Here is a 22,210-nt window from a genome sequence, read left to right as displayed (position 1 = left end):
TTCAGGAGTGAAGATAAATCTGGACTTGCTGTTTCTATCTACCCAATTTCTACACAGGGTGACGCAGGTGGTAAACTGTTTTTCAGAGATTGTAAGAGCAGCATAAAACCACCACAATGCCAATCCACCAAGATTTTTTAAACTGGAACCAGCAAAATTTGTTTTATCAGCACTCAGCAGTCTCAGCTTTTGTGATCTGAGAGCAGAATCCTTCCAAATCTCCTTTCCCACTGAAGCAGTGCCTATTTGCTCCCTCATTACCTTCCCTGACAGCACACAAACACTTTGTTTGGGTCAGTTTAACCTGCAGCCAGCTTGAAAAGGAATCAAGTGTTTCACCTCAGAGGAGGAAATCTGTAGGACAAGTGCCTGAATTTATCTTTCACTGGCCCATTAATGAGAAAGCAGAAAATAACAAGGCATGGATGAACAGCAACCTCTGAGAGGTTTCTGCTTTCCTTCAGGTAGGGAACAGCATCAAGGCACAGAGGGCATCCAAAAACTTCACCTCCCCCACACGAGCCCACAAAAGCTGAATTAAAGATTTTTGATAAACCCCAACACAAAATTACAACAGACAAATAACCTGGCTGCTTTGTGCCCTTTTAAAATAACAAATCCTAAGATTTTTGTAATTTTGCACTTTCCTAAGTGAGACTGCAAGAACAAATGGTAAACAAGTGATTTTCCTGATACCTAAGGCCAGGCTGGATGGGGATTGGAGCAGCCTGGGATAGTGCAAGGTGCCTGTGGGAATTGGAAAAACAAACTTCCACAGACACTGCAGGGTTTGAGCTGCAGCTTTGGAAGAAGCTTGGATTGATGTAAAAATACAATACACAAATATTAAGCAGAAAACCCCTGTTTTTCTATCATGTTTCTATAGTTGTAAGCAAGAATATGCCTTAAGTAAGTGAGAAACTGTGTTGGTGAGATGGTGAAGGGTTTCTAATGTAAGGGTGGGGTTGTATGGAACAAGCTGAGAGTTTAGAAGTTTTAACAGAAGCAGATGTGTGCTGTGAGTTAGAAGCCCACTGGACTAAAGTATCCACAGTGCATCAGAAGTGAGTAAAGGTGATGGGTTAGAAAAGCAAAATAAACCCTGTGGCAGCTGTCATTGGGTTAGAAAGTTCTGCACTGCCTTGTAACAAAGAACTTGTGACTGCTCTTCAGCTGTGGCCAAATGCCTGCTCCTCTAAAATCTCAGGGCCTCTGAGACTGATGTTTATCTGAGCAATAAATCATTCTTAGCCTGAAAATAGTCCCATCCCTTGTTGGAGTTCTGGATGCTGAGAATTTTCAACTTTCTGTGCTGACAGACTCTGACTACCAAGAGAACTTTGCATTTGACCTGAGGCTGTGGAGAAGGTTTCCAAAATTGACTGACAGCACTGGGATCATGGGTGTGTAGTTTTAACAGAAGTGTGTAATGTCACAGGGTGGAAAATGGCAGAGTTTGGGGTTTTAGAATATAGCAACATATATGGGGCAAGATGGAGGTTTTAGGGCAGAGGCTGGTTGTTCTTCTCCACGGGTCTGGGTGGTATTTTGTAATTAGACAGAAAAGTCCACAGTGCAGACTCTGAGTGATGAGTTATTGGGTTAAAAGTGAAAATAATTTAGGTGTCCTTTCTTCATTGGGTAGTTTAGCCTTAAAAGACCTTGTAACAAGAGACAGTTGGCCATTTTGTAATTGTTAGTGCAGGACTCACTGCTGTGAGACGGTAACACAGATAAGAAATAATAAACAAATAAACACCTAAGTCTGAACGTGAACTATCCTCCTAAATGCCTTCAATCCCAACCTCCAGAGGAGGAAAAACCAGCCCAAAACCAGCAATCCCTCCATGATTAGTGACAACAACAGCTGCCCAGCAAGCCAAGGGCAGCACTGGATGGGCTTTAAGGTCCCTTCCCACCCTAACCACTCTTGGGTTTTGATTTTCCAACCTCGTCCTTCCAATGGAACAGCCTTAAGGTGTGCCAGGCTGCAGAGGGGTGGCAGGAGGGAGCAGGGGCAGGGGACAGAGCTGGAATTCTGCCTGCTCACCGTGCTGGGTGAAGAGGTCGCTGTGCACGATCTCGATGAGACAATAGAGCTTCTGGATGGTCAAGCGGCTCACGGGCACGTTGAGGATGAACTCGGTGAAGAGCTTGCTGCACACACAGGGAGAGCAAAAATCCATCAAACAAAAAGCAAAAACCCACTAAATCATCCATCAAAAAATCCATTAAAAATCCACGGAAAAACAACTGGAAGCAATCACCCATAAAGAACCCGAGACACGATGACTTCCTGCTCTTGGATGAGCAAACTCGATTTTCTTGAGAGATTTAAAACAAAAATAAATCAGAGACTCATTAATAGTTTTCAACAAATTTCTTTAGTTTTTAATGCCATTTCTTTTGTCCCCTCCCTTTTATCTCAGTTTAGACTCTTTGTCTGTGTTTCACTTAAGGTTTTAGGTTTCAAGTTTTCCTTGCCTGTGCTTCACGTCAATCAGCACATTCATGATTATGGATGCCAAAATTAACATTGTAAGCTACCAACAAAAAAATTAATAATTAGAGAACCCCAGAACTGGACATTTCAGGAAAAGGTACCATCACATTCATCACTCCTACCTAATATTGACAAGATTTTTCAACAATTTTCCATCCCTTCCTAAAATCTTGGGTTCTTTGCTTTTCCTACTGAGACTTAAGTCAACCTCAATTTAAATACTCCCAGTATTTAACTGAAATTTGTATTGGTAATACCACAGAAAAAATGCAATATTTGGGCTAAAATAGACCAAGTCCTGCATTTTCCTTTCTCTTTTCTCAGGAATTTTGCTGTTGCATACCAAATTTATTATTTAGTCCAGAAACTCTACAAATCTGGACTTCTTAGGCCCAGGGAAGTGTAGATGTAAAGCACTTGACAGTCCCCAGACAAGCAGAAGGTAAATGCCAGGTTCCTCAGGCCACTGGAATGTTAGACTAAGATTACGTTTATTTATTTTACATTTATTTATTTTATCCCTGATTTATCTCTTTTCCTCCTTCTGACATATCAAGACCACAAAAATAAAGTCAGACAAAATTTAGAAGGGTTTGTACAGTAAAATGAGATTTAAGATGTTTTTTCAGTTTGTAACAGCACCATAAAAAAATAAAATTATATTTTTCGCTTTCAGCTAAAGGTTTGGCTGAAATGCCAGTTTTTATTTGGTTTTTCCACTGGTTTTTTTTAATATCCTGTTACTGTGCTTTTTATTTACTAACAACACTGCCATGTTTATGAGCTACTGAGACATCGATCCAGCAACTGAATCACAGAATTATTTATTATTTTATTATTTACATGAAATTTATACATAAAAGTGAAGCATCATGGTCCAGCTTCAGAGTTTGATGGCAGCTGCCTGATTAATAACTCTTGTTAATGGTTTGTACTGCAAAGTTTGACAGATATTTGTTAGATGTTATTTTTAAAAAACAGGCTCTTTGTGTAACCCTTAAAAATACCTGCAAGGGACAAAAAAACTGCAATAAAACCAAAGTGATAAAACTTCTCAGGTGATTCATATTTCACTGTCTCAGTATATATGTCTATATTTTTATATATTTTTGTATCTTTATAGATAGCATAGATATAGTAGAAACACGAAATATATAGTGTATATTTTTATATTTAGATATTCTATGTATTTTATATATTTGTGTGTATATTTTAATATGTCTTTATAAATAAAGTTTTATATAAAATTAGCACTCCACACTTAATTAACTCTACTCACCTGAGTTCCTTTGGATCAAACACTAATTTCACATCGTTGACAATTGCGGGCAAATATTTAAGTGCTGCACCCTAAAAAAATACACAAAAAAAATAAAAAAAAAACCAACCAAATTAATGAAATTAACGTGCTTAAAGGTTTGTATTCATTGCATTAAGCACATTAATTAATGTGCTTAAAGGTCTTTGCATTAAAGGTAATGCAAAGACTGCAAGAAGAGAATAATTCATGAGGAGATAGCTTTGATTTCACCATTTTCTGTGACACCTGAGCTGAAATTCAGCAAAAATTAAACTTTTAAACTGATTTAAAATAAGACAGAAGCATGAAATGTTCATAAACTGAGGAAACAGACCAAAATCTGAGTTTTATAAGCTTCTTCCAACATTTCACAGAAACCTTTTGGTTCTTCTAATCCCTTTATCCCCATCTTCTGTTGAGCACCTTCTCATCCTCCTCCTCAGCCATGCTGGAGTTGTTTGGGCTTAATTTTCACTCCACTACTTAAAAATTAAACAGAAAACCTAATTAGCATTTTTTCCCTGCAGTAAATTCTTGGTAGCCACTCATGAAACCCTGGCTCTTCCCAATTCCCCTTGAACTCGCAGCTGCCACTGCACAGCACATGAAAGAGCTTGGAAGATACAAACAGATGTTTAATATTTTAATTGTTTGCAGGGATTTTTACTCATTTTATCTTTTTCTTAAGAACAATTCATAGCTATTACATGCACTGAGCACCAGAGTAGAAAAAAAAACAACTCAAGAGTAATTGAAATATAAACGAGAACAGCCAGACTTGTCTGCCTCACCTTGTGTTTTATCGATCAAACCAAATTGTCTGATAACAGGTGTATTTTTATCTGAAAAGAGGCAAAAGGTTGGATGGGAGATTGGGAAGGAATTGTTTCCATGGAGGGTGGGGAAGGGCTGGGATGGAATTCTGGAATTCCCAGAGCAGCTGTGGCTGCCCCTGGATCCCTGGCAGTGCCCAAGGCCAGGCTGGACACTGGGGCTTGGAGCACCTGGGACAGTGGGAGGTGTCCCTGCCATGGCAGGGGTGGCACTGGGTGAATTTTAAGATCTTTCCAACCCAACCCCCTGTGTCACTCTGTGATGTGAGAAATTATTGTAATTTACCCTCCCCAGTCTGGACACACATTTCCCAATTTGTGGTTCCACAGGTAGAAAAGCCACAGAAGGTGAACAGTCTTGAGGAGAGATCACAAACCCCACTCCTTTCTTTTCCAAGAGCTCCCCTTTCCTGCCACTGTGGTGGCACATTTCTCTCTCAGGATTTTTCATAGAGGTGAACAGAGAGAAATGAAAGAGAAAACAATTTCTATTTCTGCTCCTTGTTTTTCCCATGTGGAATGTGCTTGGAGAATTGTTTACCTGGGGTGAGTGCTTGGTTGGGTTCTGGTGAGGATTGTTTGAGCCTGGTGGCCAATCCAACCCAATCCAATCCAATCCAACCCAATTCAACCCAATCCAACCCAACCCAATCCAACCCACCTGGGGCTGGGCTCTCAGAGGGTCACGAGGTGAGTTAGAGATATAGTTAGAAAAAGTAGGTTTGTAGTTTTAGTACCTTCCTTTATATAGTATATTAAAGTATTTTAGCATAGTGACAATAAAAAAATCATTCAGCCTTCTGAATTGAGTCAGACATCCTCATTTCTTCTCACTGGGTTCACCTGCATTTACAATATGCCACAACCCATTCCACACCCAGCCCTAGAGCTCTCAAAAGAAACCAAGCAATGCTTTGGTGACACCCAAGGAGAACCTCAAGAAGCCACCAAGGCTGAGACCCCTCTCCAAAGGGAACCCATCCTGTCCCTGGGCTGGATGCAGATTCCAGAGCATCCAATTTTCAGTCACAATCCACTGAAGCTGTCAAGCTGGACCATCAAACATCCCACATCTGCTGGAAGGACTCCTGAGCTGGAGCTCAGGAATTCTGCACAGGGAGCTGTGGTGGATGAGGCTCTAATGACCAGTTAGGAACCACAGGCAGCAACAGGGGGGGTTTATTTGCTGATCTTTCACATGCACAGAGCAATAAATGTTTAGTAACACGTCTTAAAAGAGAGCTTGCATTTTATATCTCGAATTAAAATTTCACACGGAGTGTAAAAATTAACACTTCAATGTCTCTCATGAACTACTGTGGGGTAAAACAATTTACAACAGCCATTTACAGCTTGGAGCTGCAACAATTAGCAGTAACTGAGGGTCTACTTTATGGACAAACCAATTAAAGTTTAATTCTGGAGATTTAAAGAAGACTGCGGAAGTATATTTCCCAATTTCCCACCTCAGCTGGCTTGATAATGTGACAAGATGATCAGACTATGAGGCTGTACAGCCCCATGATTAAAAATGTATTCGTCCAAGCCAAAGGGCTACTAAAATAATTTTTATTGGTATTAAATCATGTAGAAGTGCAGCTCTTGCTGTAGATCTTGCTCTGTAGATTTTCTGTGAGCAGTAGCTCCATTGCAATGCTGGTTATTCCCAGGACACTGCAATGCATAAATGAGGTATATAAAATTCAGCAGATAAAAAAAAGCCCTGCTCTTGTCTTTCCATATAACATCAGGGAAAAACAAATAAGCATCTGGTTTGGAGGGCAAGGGACATTTCTCCCATTTAAATAAATTAAATTAATTACTTTTCACTCTTGACCAGCACTGGACAAAGATTCCAACTCCTCATTTCCACAAGAAGCACACAGCAAACTAAGGCCAAAATCCCAATATTCCATGTTACACAGGGATGATTTAACCACTTGAAAATTCCAACATTAAATTCCAGCATTAAATTCCAGTAGTGAGGAACTCAATGTTCACTCCAACAGTTTCTTGCAGTAATTTCCTTGTGATCACAGGAGAAGCACACCCAAAGCTGGCAAGATCAGCCTCACACACACTCTCAGTAATTACACACAGTTTCAAGCTGGGCTGCAATAAAAACCTGACTGCCCGAAGGGGCTCCTCTCTTTGTGCAAAACCAGTGACAAATTATTCCCACCCTTATCAAGTCACAAAATCAGTCATTTCCAGTCCTACAAAGCACACAAATAAAGCAGCAAAGGGGAAGGATGAAAAGGAGTGAAAGCAGCAATGAGCCAGTGTGTGTGGCATGAATAATGGATATATTCTCCAGAGTTGAATTTCCTCTGCTCTGTCGGCTGTGGGCTGTTATTGGGATTTTATTTTTTTGCCTGTGATTCACATGGCTCAGCATGACATCAGCAAGGCCATGGCAGCCTGCAGCCAACTCAGAGATGTTGTGGCTCATCCTCTACATCCCAACTACACAAACAGAAATTAATTTCCCCTTTGTGAACACCACAGCTGTGTGTAAAAGGAATTATTCTACAGAAAGGATGGGAAGAACCACGAGCTGACATTCCCTCCAAGGAGGAGCTGCCAACAGAAGCCAGGGAGCTGCTCAGTGCCTCAAGGATATCTTTAAAAACTGTGAAAAAGGCAATTAACTGGGCCAAGAAACACAACTCGCTAAGTGAAAATTATCAGGGCCAGAAAAGTCAAAGCTTTGCCTTAAATGGAAGAAATTAAGGAATAATTGATGGGCACAGCTCTGCACAGCCAATGCAGGGGATGGCAATTCCCAGGATTTATCCTTCCACAGACTAATTGCAGCTCATTCCCTAAATCATCCCAACCTGCTCTCTGTCTGGAGCAGGACCTTTTGCAACCTTTCAGATAAATTCACTGATGGGCTCCCAATGACTTCACAGCTAATTGTGCTCTCCTAAACCTCTCCACAGCTGGCAGCCAAATCAAGTTGGTGTGGAAGGAACAAATTGCACTCAAAAAGATCATTTGAGTGCAAAACCCCTTCAGATCTGGTAAAAAAAAACCAGAATAAGTAAGCTCAGGAGCAATGGAATTGTTCTTTCCAACAGTGGTCCCTCTGAACATCAATTAATTTAACAACTAATTGTGTTCTCCTGAACTTGTCCAGAGCTGGTGAGGAAACCAGGTTTGTGTGGAAGGAACAAACTCAGTGTTGGTATCAAAAGATCATTTGAGGGGGGAAAAAAATCCAATAATTTCAGGAGCAATGGAATTTTTATTGCCAACAATAACAATTGTTAGCAGCCCTTTGTGCACATCAATGAAGAGTTCCCTGCATTGCCCACACACCTCTTTTCTCACTGATAGCTCCTTTCCAGACATTTTTGGGTTTGATGAACCAAAAATGAGTAAAGAATGGGATCTACCAAGAGGGAAATTAGTTCATTGCCCAGATCTAAAAGTTCAAAGAGTTTTTATGACTAAAAATTAATCTGAATTATTTATCCTCATTCTCTGAAAGGATATTTTTCTGTAGTTTTTTGCTGAGTGGAGAAAACCAAACTTCACTTTGGCACTTGAATATTTAAATAAGAGTAAGCTTCATTTATTTACTGGGACAGAAAGTGGCCTAACTGCTAAAACTACCAGGAGGAGCTGCTTTCCAAGGAAATTTCTGGAGTTTTTAATTTCTTCACAAAAGGATGAGAGGACAAGTAAAAGCCTCTTCTTTGTGTCATCAGGCAAATAAAAGCACATTAAAATAAGACAGAGCAACTTTGCTAAGTACCTTAAAGTATTTCTGATATAATTTTGGGTAACAGAAAAATGAGTTTTACTCATTTACTTTTGTAACACAGTTGAGAATACGGTGAGATCTCTCAATTAATACAAAAGTGAAATCACCTCTGTGATAATTACAGTAGGTCACTGGTGAGTGAAAAGCAAGCAGGACAGAAAAAGAATCTTTTAACAATGGAAAATTATCCCATTCTTAGGTTTATAAATTGAATGACAAGAAAAAGGTCACAAAAGCTTCTCTGCAGTATCTTAAGGTTGGCATTAGATTGACCAAATGACATTTGCAAAGTATTAAACAAAATGTATTCTGAGCAGAACACCACAGCTTTTTTCTGGGGTTCAAGTTCAGCTCTTTGTAGTCCATAAAAGCAAAAAAAATCCTTAATTTAAAACTGTCATTTTCCAAATCCATTTGATTCCATCAGCATGCCTGGCCTCCAAATTAAGCACAAAAACTCTGTATTAAATATGTGATATTCTTCTGAACTCTTTTGTTTGACAAAGCAATAAATTTGTTTCGTTCAACTCCATTTGAGAACATTATTTTAATGTTAATTTTCATCCTTTGTGCCATTCAACAAAGCACCTCCTTTCCACCCCAGCATTATCTTGGGTGCCATTCCATTAAACTCATCCAAACCAAATGAAGCCCAGTCAGCAGCTGGATCAAACAATATCCAGGAACACCTAAACTCAATATTTGAGATTTGCCCCAGCCTAGAGCAGTTATTCAACCCACAAACTGAACCAGTTTGTATCCCAGTTGCAAAGCAGCACCTCTGGCACTAAATTCAGTGTAAAACAGTCCAACTTCAGGCCAAAAACCAGCCCAACTTCATTTTGGGCCCAAATCCAAATAAATATCTTCTGGAGATACTTCCCACACGGGTTCTAAGAGACACAGAAACCCCAGTCCACAGCTGCATTTTGTTACTCAGCTCATCTGAAATGATGTTTATCCAAAATTCCACCTGTTGGAAAAGCCCTGCAGTTTAACACAGTTTCTTGTTTTCTTCTCATGCACCTCATATTGCCCTGCCTTCATTTAAATACTTTTCTGTGGCTTTAGCAATAAATGCTGAATATTAAAGCACACACTGGAAACCGAGAAATGTGTTAGAAGTGAGCAGAATTCTTATATTTTTGTATTGGTTTAATGGTATCATTTTTATACCAAGTTTATAATTTTTTTGTAGGTGAAATATGTTAGGTGTAGGTCAGAATTTTTGTGTCATTTATGTTCGAGAAGGGTCCAGCTCCCCCCACTGCAAGAGGAGCTGCTATGCCTCCCAAGAGATGCAGGAATCCCTGACTAAGGAATTTCTGCACTTTAATCCACATTTGGACCACCACTCCCAGTCTCCATCTGAACTCAAGCTTCAGCAGGAGAAGGTTGAGGAAATAATTATCATGCACCAATTAGCAGAAAAGAGAAATAAACCCAGGAAGGCTCAGCACACTTGTAACCATTAAAAATGCATGCAGACACCAAATGCTGCTCACCTCATTGCAGCAGGTTGAACCCTCAAAGTCAAAGTGATGCTTGGAAAATGAAGTGGAACCTCCCCTGCCCACTGCCACTCAGCAGGAGAGGAGAATTTTTGTTATGGAGGGAACAACCACAGCTCAAATCACTGCCTGGATTTCCTTCTCCAGCTTGGACAACCCCACCCCTTCAAAAACTGCAAAAGGCAGCCCTGAAATGTCAGTGCAGACAACACTGAAACACCCAAAAAAAAAAGAAAATCCCTAAAATTTATTTAATTAACTAAAAAAACCCAACTTCCGCATTGTTTTGAACATTGTAATTTTTAGCAGTTCCCAAATTCAAACCCACAGGACTGATTATAACGTGGGGTGAAAGTGGGTTTTAGTTGTTCTTGCTCTTCAACATCTTAATCCAAACACATTTGAGTGTATAAAAGGCAAAAGAAATGAGGTGTAAGCAGCAGTAGAGTGCTAATAAAGCTCTGCTCAAACCACATTCCAAGATCATATGAAATTTTACCTATTACAGAAATCCAGCTGAAGTAGTACCAGACAATTTAAAAATAACCTTTTAATGTTTTATATGTGTATACGTATAAAAACCCTGTAAATTTGCCCCTACCCAAGAGTTTTTGAATGTCCATAGTCCTAAAAGAGGTAGAAATTTCAAGCCTCTTTTTGTGCTCTACGTCCTTAAATTCTTGTACAATTCTGAGAGTTTTCTTTTGAGGAAACTTTTTTTTCCCCCTCATGCATGCACCCAATGCCTTGAAAAAATCAAATTTAAAAAAAGAAAAAAAAAGAAGCATTTTAAATGCAAAATATTAAACAACTGAAGACACACAGTCAACAGCTCATCAGCTTCCACAAGGACATAAATCTTTGAATAGATAAAGAGGAATTCTTGCTAAGAACACAAGACTGAAGTCTTTCATTCTGTGTCAGCTTAAAGGCTACTCCCCCAGCAGATAGGAAAAAAAATCCAGTATATCCAGCCCAAGAAGTTGGAAACATCTCTGAGAGAGTTTCCAGCACCAGTTCTGCTCCATGGTGATAAACTGCAAAAGAAAATTCCAGTTTTTGCAAGGAGAAATGGGAGCAGTGGGATGTGGAAGCAAGCATCTCCCTTGTTTAATGTAAAGCACCTTAATTTTCTGTGTAGGTCTTTGCAACTTCTTATCTCTCTCCAAACACACTTATCTTGTCTACACTTATTTAGCTTCCTCAATATTTATAAAAATCAGTGAAAAAAAGCCTAAAATTGCTACACAGCAAGATCTGCTGATCTTCCTGCACAACACAGGCATTTGGGATTTATCTGTTTAACATCAATGGTTGCCCACAAAACTTCAGCAAAGCATCCAACAGCACCACAATTCCAGACTGGTTTGGGCTGGGAGGGACTCAAAGATCTTTTTCCAAACCCCTGCCATGGCAGGGACCCCTCCCACTGTCCCAGGTGCTCCAGCCCCAGTGCCCAGCCTGGCCTTGGGCACTGCCAGGGATCCAGGGGCAGCCACAGCTGCTCTGGGAATTCCAGCCCAGCCTCTCCCCACCCTCACAACCAAGAATTCCAAATTATCCATCTCCTACCCATCCCTGCCCTCTGGCAGTGGGAGCCATTCCCTGTGTCCTGTCCCTCCATCCCTTGTCCCCATCCCTCTCCTGGAGCCCCTCCCAGCCCTGGCAGAGCTCTGAGCTCTCCCTGGAGCTTCTCCTCTCCAGGTGAGCCCCCCCAGGTGTGCCAGCCTGGCTCCATGGGAGGGATGCTCCAGCCTTTGGAGCATCTCCTGGCCCTGCCTGTGCCCAGCCCTGGTCCCCAGCAGTGCTCCCAGGAGATGCCAGCTGTGGTTTGTGCCCTCCTGTCCCCTCCTGAGCTGCCCCCACAGCCCCCTGCAACAACAAACTTGAGAAAAGATTAAAAAATCCATTTATTTCCTTTTAACTCTCTTGCTAAGGATGTCAGCAAGCCCCAGGGCACAGGAGATCAGGGTTCCAGCCCTGGGGAGGTGCAGCATTCCCAACCCCCGGCACCCCCTGACCCCTGCCTGGGGTTTGGAAGCAGCACAGCACCCAGGGCTGCTCCCAGGCTCTGTGGGGGACAACCCTGCCACCCCAACACCCACTGCTGGCCCTGCCCTGATGGCTCCAAGGTGCCCAAAGTGCCAGCCCCAGGTGGGGCACCACGCAGGGATTCACACACTTTACACCAGTGTTCCCCCACTGCTGCCCTGATTTTTAAAAGTGTTAAGTTTTCTTTTGTAGCTCTTTTGAAAGTTTTAAAAGTTCTCGTAAAACTTCTTTAACTTTCTGACAATGTTTACGTATCTGAGAGTCAGAGTTCCCACACAATTTCATGTATAAATAGAACAGTTTACATATTTATCTGTGAATGAAGACAAATGATTGATTGCTCTTTAGACCAGTGTGGTTGGAGAGGTGATAATTCCAATAACTCCAATCCACAGACACCTTTAGAATTCTATAAATACCAGATGTTTGAATAAAATCGAGGGGTTTTTTTTGCTTTTAAACTTACCAAGCTTCTGTGTACACATTTAATCTCCAATAGCAACACCCCATCTGCCCATCCCTCACTCAGGTGTCAGCCCCAGCTCTGGGAGGTGCAGCTGATGTTCCCCTCCACCAGCAGAGATGGAGATGCTGAATGAGGCCTCTGATGTCACCCCCCAGTGCCACTGACACCTTTACACATTTCTGCCAGGCAGGATGCACAGCACCCACACTAATTCTCTCCAAAAACCCCACATTTACCCACCAAGTCAATGGTTTTGTTCTCTGTGACAGAGGCACGCATTTGTGCCAGGCAGGATGCACAGAACCCACACTCCCTCTCTGAAAAACTCCCACATTTATCCACCCATTCAATAGTTTTGTTCTCAGACAAAAGCACACTTCTCTGCCTGGTGCTCACACTGGATACCTGAACATCATAAAAGCAATTTTACAAGCTGCAAAAAAGCCAATAGTAGCAATGATGTGCTCCAAGAGCTCAGTAATTAAGAGTCCAGAGGAGATGAAAGCAATAAATAATGAATGAAAGCTTGTCAAGGCTTCTGCAAGGCATCCTCAAGCACACTGAGCCCCACCCTGGCTCATCCCTCAGAGCTCCATCTGCCACCCCACAAACACAGCCAGGAGCTGTGCCCTCCCCAAGCCTGCAGAGCTCTGAACCTCAGCCACTGCTGCTGGGATCCCTCCAGTCCTTGCCAGGCAGTTTTCCTTCCTGCATCCCAGGTGAACACAACCAAATCAATTTTTGGGTTTTTTTTGGTTGTTTTTTTTTTTTTCCCATTTTTCCCCTGCAAGGTATAAATTGTGAAAGAAAAAAAAATCTCATGTTCATCTGCCTTCCTGCAGCAGGCCCTGCAAGGGAGTCTCAGGAAAAAAAAAAAAATCACATTCCACTCCCATAATCTGCAAACTCCCTGCCTGTAAAACCCCAGAGAGCACACTCTGAGGCACAGCCTCCACCTGCCCATTTCCATTCAGGACAGATGCTGTGGCAATGAAATGAAAATACAGCTTTCCTGAAACGTGTAATATCCCTACTTTGTTATGAGATGATCCAGTCATGGCCTCTCTGCCTAAAATACTCCTCCTCAGGTGCTTTATCCCCACTATCTCTTTTTGCTGTGTGCTCAGCACAGTGTCAGGAGCCCCAGAGCTCAGCTACAAAGGACTGGGGGCTTTGACTTGGGACTTTTCCAGCTCCAGGAACTTCTCCCACCTGCACAGGGATTTCCCATTGTCTGTCTTTGCAACCACCTGAGCAGGAAGAGTCCAGCTGTCCCAAAATCCTACCCCAAATCTCAGCCCCTTGATCCTCTCTCAGCTGGGTTGGGTCAGGGGTTTCACCTTTTTTATAAACTCTGGTTGGAAGCACAAGGAGAAGTTCAAGGTGCAGCTTATCAAAAACACACGTTTAGGGCAGTCTCTGTAGTTTCCCATGATGAAAAGCATCCACTAACTTCTATATCCAGCCTCCTCTGCATATTAAATCTACCAGTCCTGTAATTCAGAGCTTTTGCTCTTTGATATCAGCACCACAGACCCCTGTCCCAACTGCATGAGCCAATGCTCCCAAAGGCAGATGCTGTTTTTAAAAGGAACACATCCACCTTCAGGATGAAAGGTGGAGCTCCCAGTCTCTGTCACTACTAATTTTCATTTTTAAAATACATCCTCTAGGGCTTAAGATCCTATATTGAAGTTCCTGAACAGCCTCAGATAAAAATACATTAAAATATGAGGATCTACACTGTCAGCAGCATCTTAAGTATAATGTCTTAAAAAGACCTTAACTATAAGGTTATACAAGTTAAAAAAGCCAAACACCACTGAACCCAAATTAAGTTCTCTTTTTTAAATAAAAGTGAGGGTTTTGAAGCAATTAAAGGTTGGACTCAATGATCTTACATGTGTCTTCCAACTTAAATAATTCTAGAATCCTATACATTTACTTGCTCAAAGAAAATTCTTAGCCCATTCACAAACCCTTCAGCAGAAGCACCAAGAATTAACCTTGATTGAAGTGAAGCCAGCTTTTAAGCACAAATAAGCAAATACTTCAGTGCCTTATTGTGGTTGAGGATGCAGAACTGGAGCTCTGGAAAGCACAAACCTTCACTATGACAGTCTGGTCAGAGTTGCTGCTCATCATCTCATTGATGGACTTAAAGAGCTGCAGCAGAGACTCCCTGAAGTCTGCTTCTCCTTTGTTCTCATACAGCCTGGAAAAGAATTAGGTTTCATCAGCACAAACCACAGTGGAAATAGTGTTTTAAAAGATCTGGTGGGTCTTTTAACAATCAGACGATAGATAGAGATTTTTTGTCTTGCATTTTCTCAAGAATTTCTACAACTTCCTTCACCGAATCAAGAGCTTTCTTCCAAAAAAAAAATAAAAAACAAAACAAAACTCATGACAAGACAGACTGGCCAGGCTGGGCCAGCAGGAAGAAGGGATTTTTATAGTGAAGCTGTCTCTGTGAAATGCCACATGCAGCAGCACTGCTGCACTCCCTGGTGGATCCCTGAACATTCCCCAGTTCCCTGTGCCCAGGACAGCCTCTCCACCCTGCAGATGTCTGCCAGGACCCTCGTGCTGATGAAGGCAGAAAGCAGCCAGACAACTTGCCAGCAATCATTAAAATCTACCAGTGGCCTAAGGTGAGTGACCTTAAACTCTGGGAAAGAAAGAAAGAATGAACCCATCGACCCTCTTTTTGCTAAGAAGATAATTTTTTTTCTGTGGGAAGGAAGCACAGAGGTTAAATCGTGTTTCAGCACTAATTTCAGGCTCAGTTTGCCATGGGGTTAGCACAGCTGACACAGAGCAATGACAGCCCCAGCTCAGCTGCAGGAACAAGGTCCCTGTGCCTTCAGGCAGATTCCTCACAGTGAGGTGCCCACTGGGATCCCCCCTCTCTCTCTCTCAGATGCTTTCAGGGGCTAAAAAACTGTACAGAGGCACCTGAGCAACACCAGAAGCCAAAAAAATACAGCCAAGGTGAAGAACTTGAGCCACTGGTACAATGAGTGCTCCTGGAATTCTCTGCAGTGGTTTAAATGCAGAACCTGCCCTGCTCCAGGTGTAGGATGGCAAATCCTCACTGGAAAAGGAGGGGGAGACCACCACTGGCTCCACATCATCCTGAGAACTTCTCCTCCTTGGGCAGCACGTGGGACTCACCCACACCAGGGTGTTCAGCCTTACCATGATCAAAAACCGGGATCTGGAATCCAGATTAAATCTGAACAGGGGAGTTACAAACACCACATGGGACTTACAGGCCAGGCTGGATGGGGCTTTGGGCACCCTGGGACAGTGAGAGGTGTCCCTGCCCCTGGCAGGGGTGGAATGGGATGAGTTTAAGGTCCCTTCCCACCCAAACCACTCCATGAATGCTTCCCCCAGTTAAACCCCATCTTTACCCAGTCAGCTCTGATGGATCAAGAGCCTCAACAACCCAACAAGAACAGCTGGGCTTGCAAAGCTCTGCCTGGCCCAGGGGCTCTGATCCCCCCAGACACCTGCACCAAGACCCTCCATCTTCTCCTGGAATTAAACCCAGTAGGAAGGTCTTGAATGTAGTCTGCAGCTCAGAAAGGGAATTCCATCCGGAAATTTGCTAGATACAATCATTGTACTGTTTCATCATGCTCCAATGTGAAAAATGTGTATTATATGGCTCTACGCAGATAGTTACTATATGTATAATGTTATATTGATTAGTTGTGCTTTTGTAGTTAAAATGAAGTCTTTAGTAGTTAAAAAAAAATAAATTATATATATAGAGACTCTGTATGTGGGGGGGAAGGTTTTTTTTCTTTTTTTTACGAATGAGATACTCAAGGAACACCTAAATCTTCCAAAGGAGAGGAATTTATGGCTTCTTATCAGAAGAAGCTAATTTCTTCAGGCCTTGCTCAGACTCGAAGATGCCATGAGGATTAAAGGAACAGCTGACATACAACAGACAGAGTTTCTTGTTTAGAATAGAATGGATGCATAACCATGAAGGTGTATGAATATGCAACAAGTGTATTGGTTTAAGGGTGATTCCTTTGTTCACAAGGGATGCTTTTCATGCTTTACTGTCAAGAGAGATAGCAGACGTCCCTAATTCTTTGCCTTTTATTGTCTTGTAATTGTCCTAACTCTACACTTTATTACTCTAATTATATGATTATTTTTATAACCATTTTATTATTATTAAACTTTAAAATTTTTAAAAACCAAGTGATTGGCGTTTTTCACATCCAAGATCACAGAATCATGGAATGGTTTGGGTGGGAAGGGATTTTAAATCCCATCAAGTCCCACTCCTGCCATGGGCAGGGACAACTTCCACTGTCCCAGGTGCTCCAGCCTGGCCTTGGCCACTGCCAGGGATCCAGGGGCAGCCACAGCTCCTCTGGGCACCTGTGCCAGGGCTGCCCACCCTGCCAGCCAGGAATTCCTTCCCAATATCCCATCTATAAAGCTACATCATGATGGATCACATATTGCAGCTGGAAATGGGCTTTTCTTGGGATAAGCACAGAGTTCAGGATGTTCCTGCTGCTTTACACTGAAGTTAATGTGTGTCACTTTTAGCATTGTGCTCATAAACCTTTGGAAGCCTCAGATATGAAAAAGTTTATTTTAACCTGGACACAGAGGAAATAAATACTACAGAAAAAAAAAAACCCACACCACTTAATTGTGTTATTTTGCTGTGCACAGTTCTATTCCCCTTTCAGGCTAAAACTGGGGGTTATGCAGGATAAAAAACCTGTTAAGTCCCCATTTCCATAATGGATTTCAGTGTCCCCCTGAACAGATTAGAGAGGTGAAACTTATACCAACAGAAAGAGTAACTGAACTTGACAGCCCAATAAATCAAAGTGCTTCAGACAAAAAGCTCTGCCTTTCAAAAAGGAAGTTATAATAAAAATAAACAAGTTAGTCACACATGTGTTGTGTTCCTACTGTCAGTTAATAACATCTATTTATTTAATATACCTGATACAGCACAAGATCTCTGCAGCTGTGAGAAATCAAGGTTTACACCAGGCTGGTCCTTCCAGTACTGCCTGGAGGATTTTAAGACTGTAGTGAATACACCACAGGCACTGGGATCATTACTGAGGAAATCAGAGGTTTTTCTAAAGGTCACTTGTAAGATTTTGCCTTTATCAACCTTTGCTGTAGTGAACAAACAGATGTGCTACCATGCTTTAAAAGTGGATGAACTTCCATGGATTTATCCAGAACTCAACTGCTAAAATGCTCCATCCATCCATGGAGCCCACCACCCCTTCCTGAAGTTAAAAACATGCCATGTTTTGGAGTATAAAAGCTTCAGCTTGCTGCTTGTGATTCCTCAGAGGAGCAGCAGCCATCCTGCATTTTAGTCACTCCAAATCACAGCCCCCAGGCAGGGCTTCAGTCCTGCAGCAGAAAATAATCACAGGCTCTTTCTGCATTCAGTAATTTCACTGATTAATCCCTTGGCATGCAGGGTTGGGTCTCACACTGAATTTGTGGAAATCCCACAGCCAGTCCTGGAGGGTCAGACTGTCTGTAAATCCAATCTGCAACCAGAGGGAATTTTATTTTTTCTGTTTTCAAGTGATTTGTAGGCCCTGCTCCAGCCTCAGTGATATCCAGTATTTTATGAATCTCGCAGCAAGGCTCCTACAGAAATAAATTCCAAGCTTTAAATTAGAGAAAAGGGTGGTGGAGATGGTAACTGAAGAGCTCTACATAAATCCCTTGCAATGAGGCTGTTCCCACTGCTAACAAGCAGTAAAAGGACTCAATCTAAGTGAAGATCCCATCAGCTTGGTTTATAACTTCTGTAACATCTTGTGTATAAAACACAATACAGCAACAGAAGTTTCCCCAAACAGTGCCAAGCTTTAATTGTTCAGAGACCTCAACTATGCTGATTTTACCAATTCACTGCTACTGAAAATACAGATCTCTGCTAAAGAGGGAAAACCCTTCCCCTGAAATATTTCCCACAGCTTCAAGCATTTGTAGAATAGTGCAATACTAAGCAGTTTTAACTGCTGGACTGTAAAATGTTGGCAGTTTTGGGGCATTTTTGGCAATACTCACTGGTTGAACAATATCCTGGAGCGGACAATGAACTTGAAGATGTATTCCAGGGCTTTCATGGCTTTGAAGAGTTGATCAGTGATCCCACACTTCTCAGCATTGTCCACGTATGTTTTTAAAACCTTGGTCAGTTTTCTGTTTAAATACAAAAAAAAAAAACCCACACACAAGTTATAAGTATTCTCACAGAATTTCCATTCTGAAGGGTTTAAAGAACAATTATGTGTCCGCAGAGCTACAAAGTTAATTATGCAACTAATAAACGCATTATGGTTTTGTTTTGCTGATAAGTGGCTGGAATTTATTCTTGAGCAAAAAAAGAAAAACCACAGACCATAACCTCATTTAACACACAAATAATGAAATGAATTTCAGTAAGGCTGATTTTTTGCTGGATGTTCAGATGGATATTCAGATTTAGGCTCTGAGAAAAATGCACCCACTAATAATAAATAAACAAAGTATAAATAAGAATAAAAAATTACAAGTGTTTCTAGTTATAATAAATAATTATAAATAAAAATAACTAAATACAAGCATACTGTTAGAATTAATACAAACTATGAGTTCCTTCATTCAGCAAGGCTTCCCCTTTAGAAATCTTTCCCATGGATTTTGGGCTGAAATTTGTAAAATTTATTCCTCAAAGTACACACTAGCAGCTAGAAACTCTCTTCTTCCCCATTTTAAAGCCTATCAGACTCGAAAGTGAAACAATTTTCAAAATAATCCCATTTCAGCTCCCTCCCTTCCAATGAATATAAATCAGGGCTTTAATGCAACCACGAGCAATTCCATTTTAAATCATCCCAGCTCCAGTGCATGATCCAACATCCCCACTCCAAGTAAACAAGCTGCACATTATTCCCCACTAACAGAAAACAACACTGAGCTCACAGAGATCCTGCTGCCTGGGGATTTGTTGGAGCAGGAACAAACTGCCTGAGAATTCCAAGTAAGCACTTAATATTGCCAAGGCCACCTCTCTTTGCTGAAGGTTGGGCTGGATGATCTTGGAGCTCTTTTCCACGCTGGATGTTCCATGAATAAAAGGCAGGGCGAGGGCAGGGATCTCTCACACCCATGGGGACACCCCAAGCCAGAATTCAGCCTTTCCCTGTCTCTGCCTTCCCTCGAGGGAGGGAACGATGCTCTCCATGCCATGAGAGGACCACCCTCAGCTCCTCCTGAGAAGTTCAGGATGCTCCACCCAGAGCTGCAACAGCAGCAACTCTGTGACCAAAATATCAGCCTTGAGACGGCAGGCTCAAAAGAATTAAAGAAGGATCAGGGAAAGGTTCTGCCCCAGAGGGTGCTGGCACTGCCCAGGCTCCCCAGGGAATGGGCACGAGGCTGCCAGAGCTCCAGGAGGTTTGGAAAGCACTGCCAGGGATGCACAGACTGGGATTTTGGGGTGTGTGTGCAGAGCTGGACTCAGTGATCCCTGTGGGTCCTTCCAGCTCAGGATAGTCTATGATTTCATGATTCTTCACCATTTTAAATCATTTTTTTCAAACTTTTTCAGGTCCCTTAACAGAGACTCAGCATCAGCAAAGGGCACCCCAGGTTTTCTGGTTTGGGTTTGCCTTCCCTCCCCCCAGTACTGCAAAGATTTTCATTGGATATTCTTCCTCCAGTGTAACACAGCAGCAAAGATTCCATCTGTCACAAACTACTTCAGACAACAAAAATAATGGGACTTTTTTTGTCTTTCACTGCTTCTTCCCCACATTGACGGTAATGTGGATAATCAGGGTACAGTGTCATTTAATGCACAAAAAAACCCCAGTATTTGAAGCATCTTAAATGGACATTATTTACTTCCAATACGAGTGAGATTTGCTTCTGTTTTCCTTACAAAACAACTCCTGAAATTGTCAAATCATCCCCCTTCTTCATTACAGCACTATCAAAAGATACATACACAAGTAACTAAATAACATTACCTGGAGAAATTCTCAGAGTCACATGAGGAAAAATAAATTTTCTGACTTACGTGTAGGCCAAGGTAGCACTGAAATGCTTCTTGATGTAGGTCTCCAAGACAGGGTTGAAATGCTGGAATTTTCTGTCAGCAATCAGCCCAATGATAAATACCTGGAAAAAAACCAGCATAATTAGTGTGTTAGTCTCAAAAAAAAAAAATCTTTAATTTTTGTGCATTCCCCTTTCTTCTCAGAGAAGAAACATTACTGACATTAAAATTTCTGTTCTGCTCCTGTCCTAAATTCTGCTGGTAATCCATTAAAAGTGACTGGATTTCAGTGCTTCCTTATTTCCTGGGATGATGACATGATATAATCCAACTCCCTCTGGATCTGAACATTTAAATATAGCTTTTAAATTAAATAATAACTCTCAGCTCAGATCTTTTCCATTAATAAACTTGATTCTATCATTAATTCCCCATTTTTAGGTACATTTCAGACCCTCCCCACTGCAAGCTTACCAAAGCATCAAACACCAAAGTGTCAAAGGTCTCACTCTCCGAGTTCTCCATCATGATATTAAAAAGGGCATCCAGTGTATCTTGAAGAAACTACAAAGAAACAACACAGCTCTCATCATGTTTTCAAAGGCAAATTAAACTGAGGTTCCACACAGGTTTCTACAGGTATTTTTACTAAAGTAAAGGCATTTTAAGTTAGCTAAAAAATGACAAATCCAACACTTTTCAGCAGATTATTTTTAGTCAAGTTGATTATCTATACACAGGTTATCACTCCAACAGAAAAAATGAAGTCAGAAATCACACTTGGCACACCTGGACAAGGATTTTCACCTGTGACAATACTCCAACAACAAGAATTTCCAAACTGCAGCTTCACCACACGGTCACCATGCATTGCTGAAAATTTGGGTGTTTCAGAGCACAAACCACACAAGCAACTGAGTCTCATGCCAAGGGGAAGTGGGAGCTGAGCCCTGGGAGGCACTCGGGACATCCCCACAGTCCCAGCTGGGTCACACATGCAGGAATGGGAACAGAGCACCCCACTGCTGCCCCAAACCTACACAGCAAGGGCTTCACTCCCCTGCCTGGGCACCCCATCTGTGCAACACCACAGGAAAAGCAGATTAGTGCCAGGGGCTTCCCAGTAAAGCACAAGGACAAAAGGTCCCTAATTCCAGGAGTTCTTCCCAGAGGCAGCCAGGAATCCATGCAGTGCCAGAGGTACTCATCACTTCTGCTGCAATGGGATTGTGTCTGAGCAGCTCCTTCCTCCAGCTGGCACAGACACACAGGGGCTCCTCCAGGGCACAGCCAGGCTGCAGCACAGCTCAGTTTGGGTTGAGAAAGAAGGGGTTAAATGTGGATGGTTCCAGCACATCTGTCTCAAATCATCCCAGGATGGTTTGGGTTGGAAGGGACCTTAAATCCCATCCAGTGCCACCCCCTGGGACACCTTCCACTGTCCCAGGTGCTCCAGCCTGGCCTTGGGCACTGCCAGGGATCCAGGGGCAGCCACAGCTGCTCTGGGCACCTGTGCCAGGGCCTGCAAAGTAAAATGCAAAAAAAAAACAAAAAAAAATATTCTGCCTTGTAGATGAGACAGAAGGAAGACTATCTCAACAAGCAGAAGGGAATTGATCCTGGGGCTCCAGCTCCAAGAGGCATTCCCCATCCTGTGAGAGGGATGGAAAACTATCCTGCCTCCCACCTTCCTCCTTTAAAAATG

General features: G+C 42.1%; 1 protein-coding gene across 2 annotated transcripts in view; it reads right to left on the bottom strand.

Annotated features, from left to right (window-relative positions):
- DOCK1 (dedicator of cytokinesis 1) overlaps positions 1–22,210 on the bottom strand; it is a 268,915-nt gene that overhangs the window by 191,517 nt on the left and 55,188 nt on the right. For both annotated transcript variants that reach the window (XM_077784742.2, XM_077784744.2), the window contains exons 20-25: positions 20,980–21,069; positions 20,527–20,627; positions 18,531–18,665; positions 14,544–14,652; positions 3,783–3,853; positions 2,051–2,157 (exon numbers count right to left, since the gene is read on the bottom strand). In XM_077784742.2, the coding sequence (XP_077640868.2) occupies positions 2,051–2,157; positions 3,783–3,853; positions 14,544–14,652; positions 18,531–18,665; positions 20,527–20,627; positions 20,980–21,069 (613 nt within the window). The remainder of the gene's footprint in view (positions 1–2,050; positions 2,158–3,782; positions 3,854–14,543; positions 14,653–18,530; positions 18,666–20,526; positions 20,628–20,979; positions 21,070–22,210) is intronic.

The sequence above is a fragment of the Lonchura striata genome, chromosome 6 (assembly GCF_050655825.1).
Source record: "Lonchura striata isolate lonStrDom1 chromosome 6, ASM5065582v1, whole genome shotgun sequence".
Lineage (NCBI taxonomy): Eukaryota > Metazoa > Chordata > Aves > Passeriformes > Estrildidae > Lonchura > Lonchura striata.
Note: the sequence above shows the minus strand (reverse complement) of the source record. Positions and strands in the feature narration are given on the sequence as shown.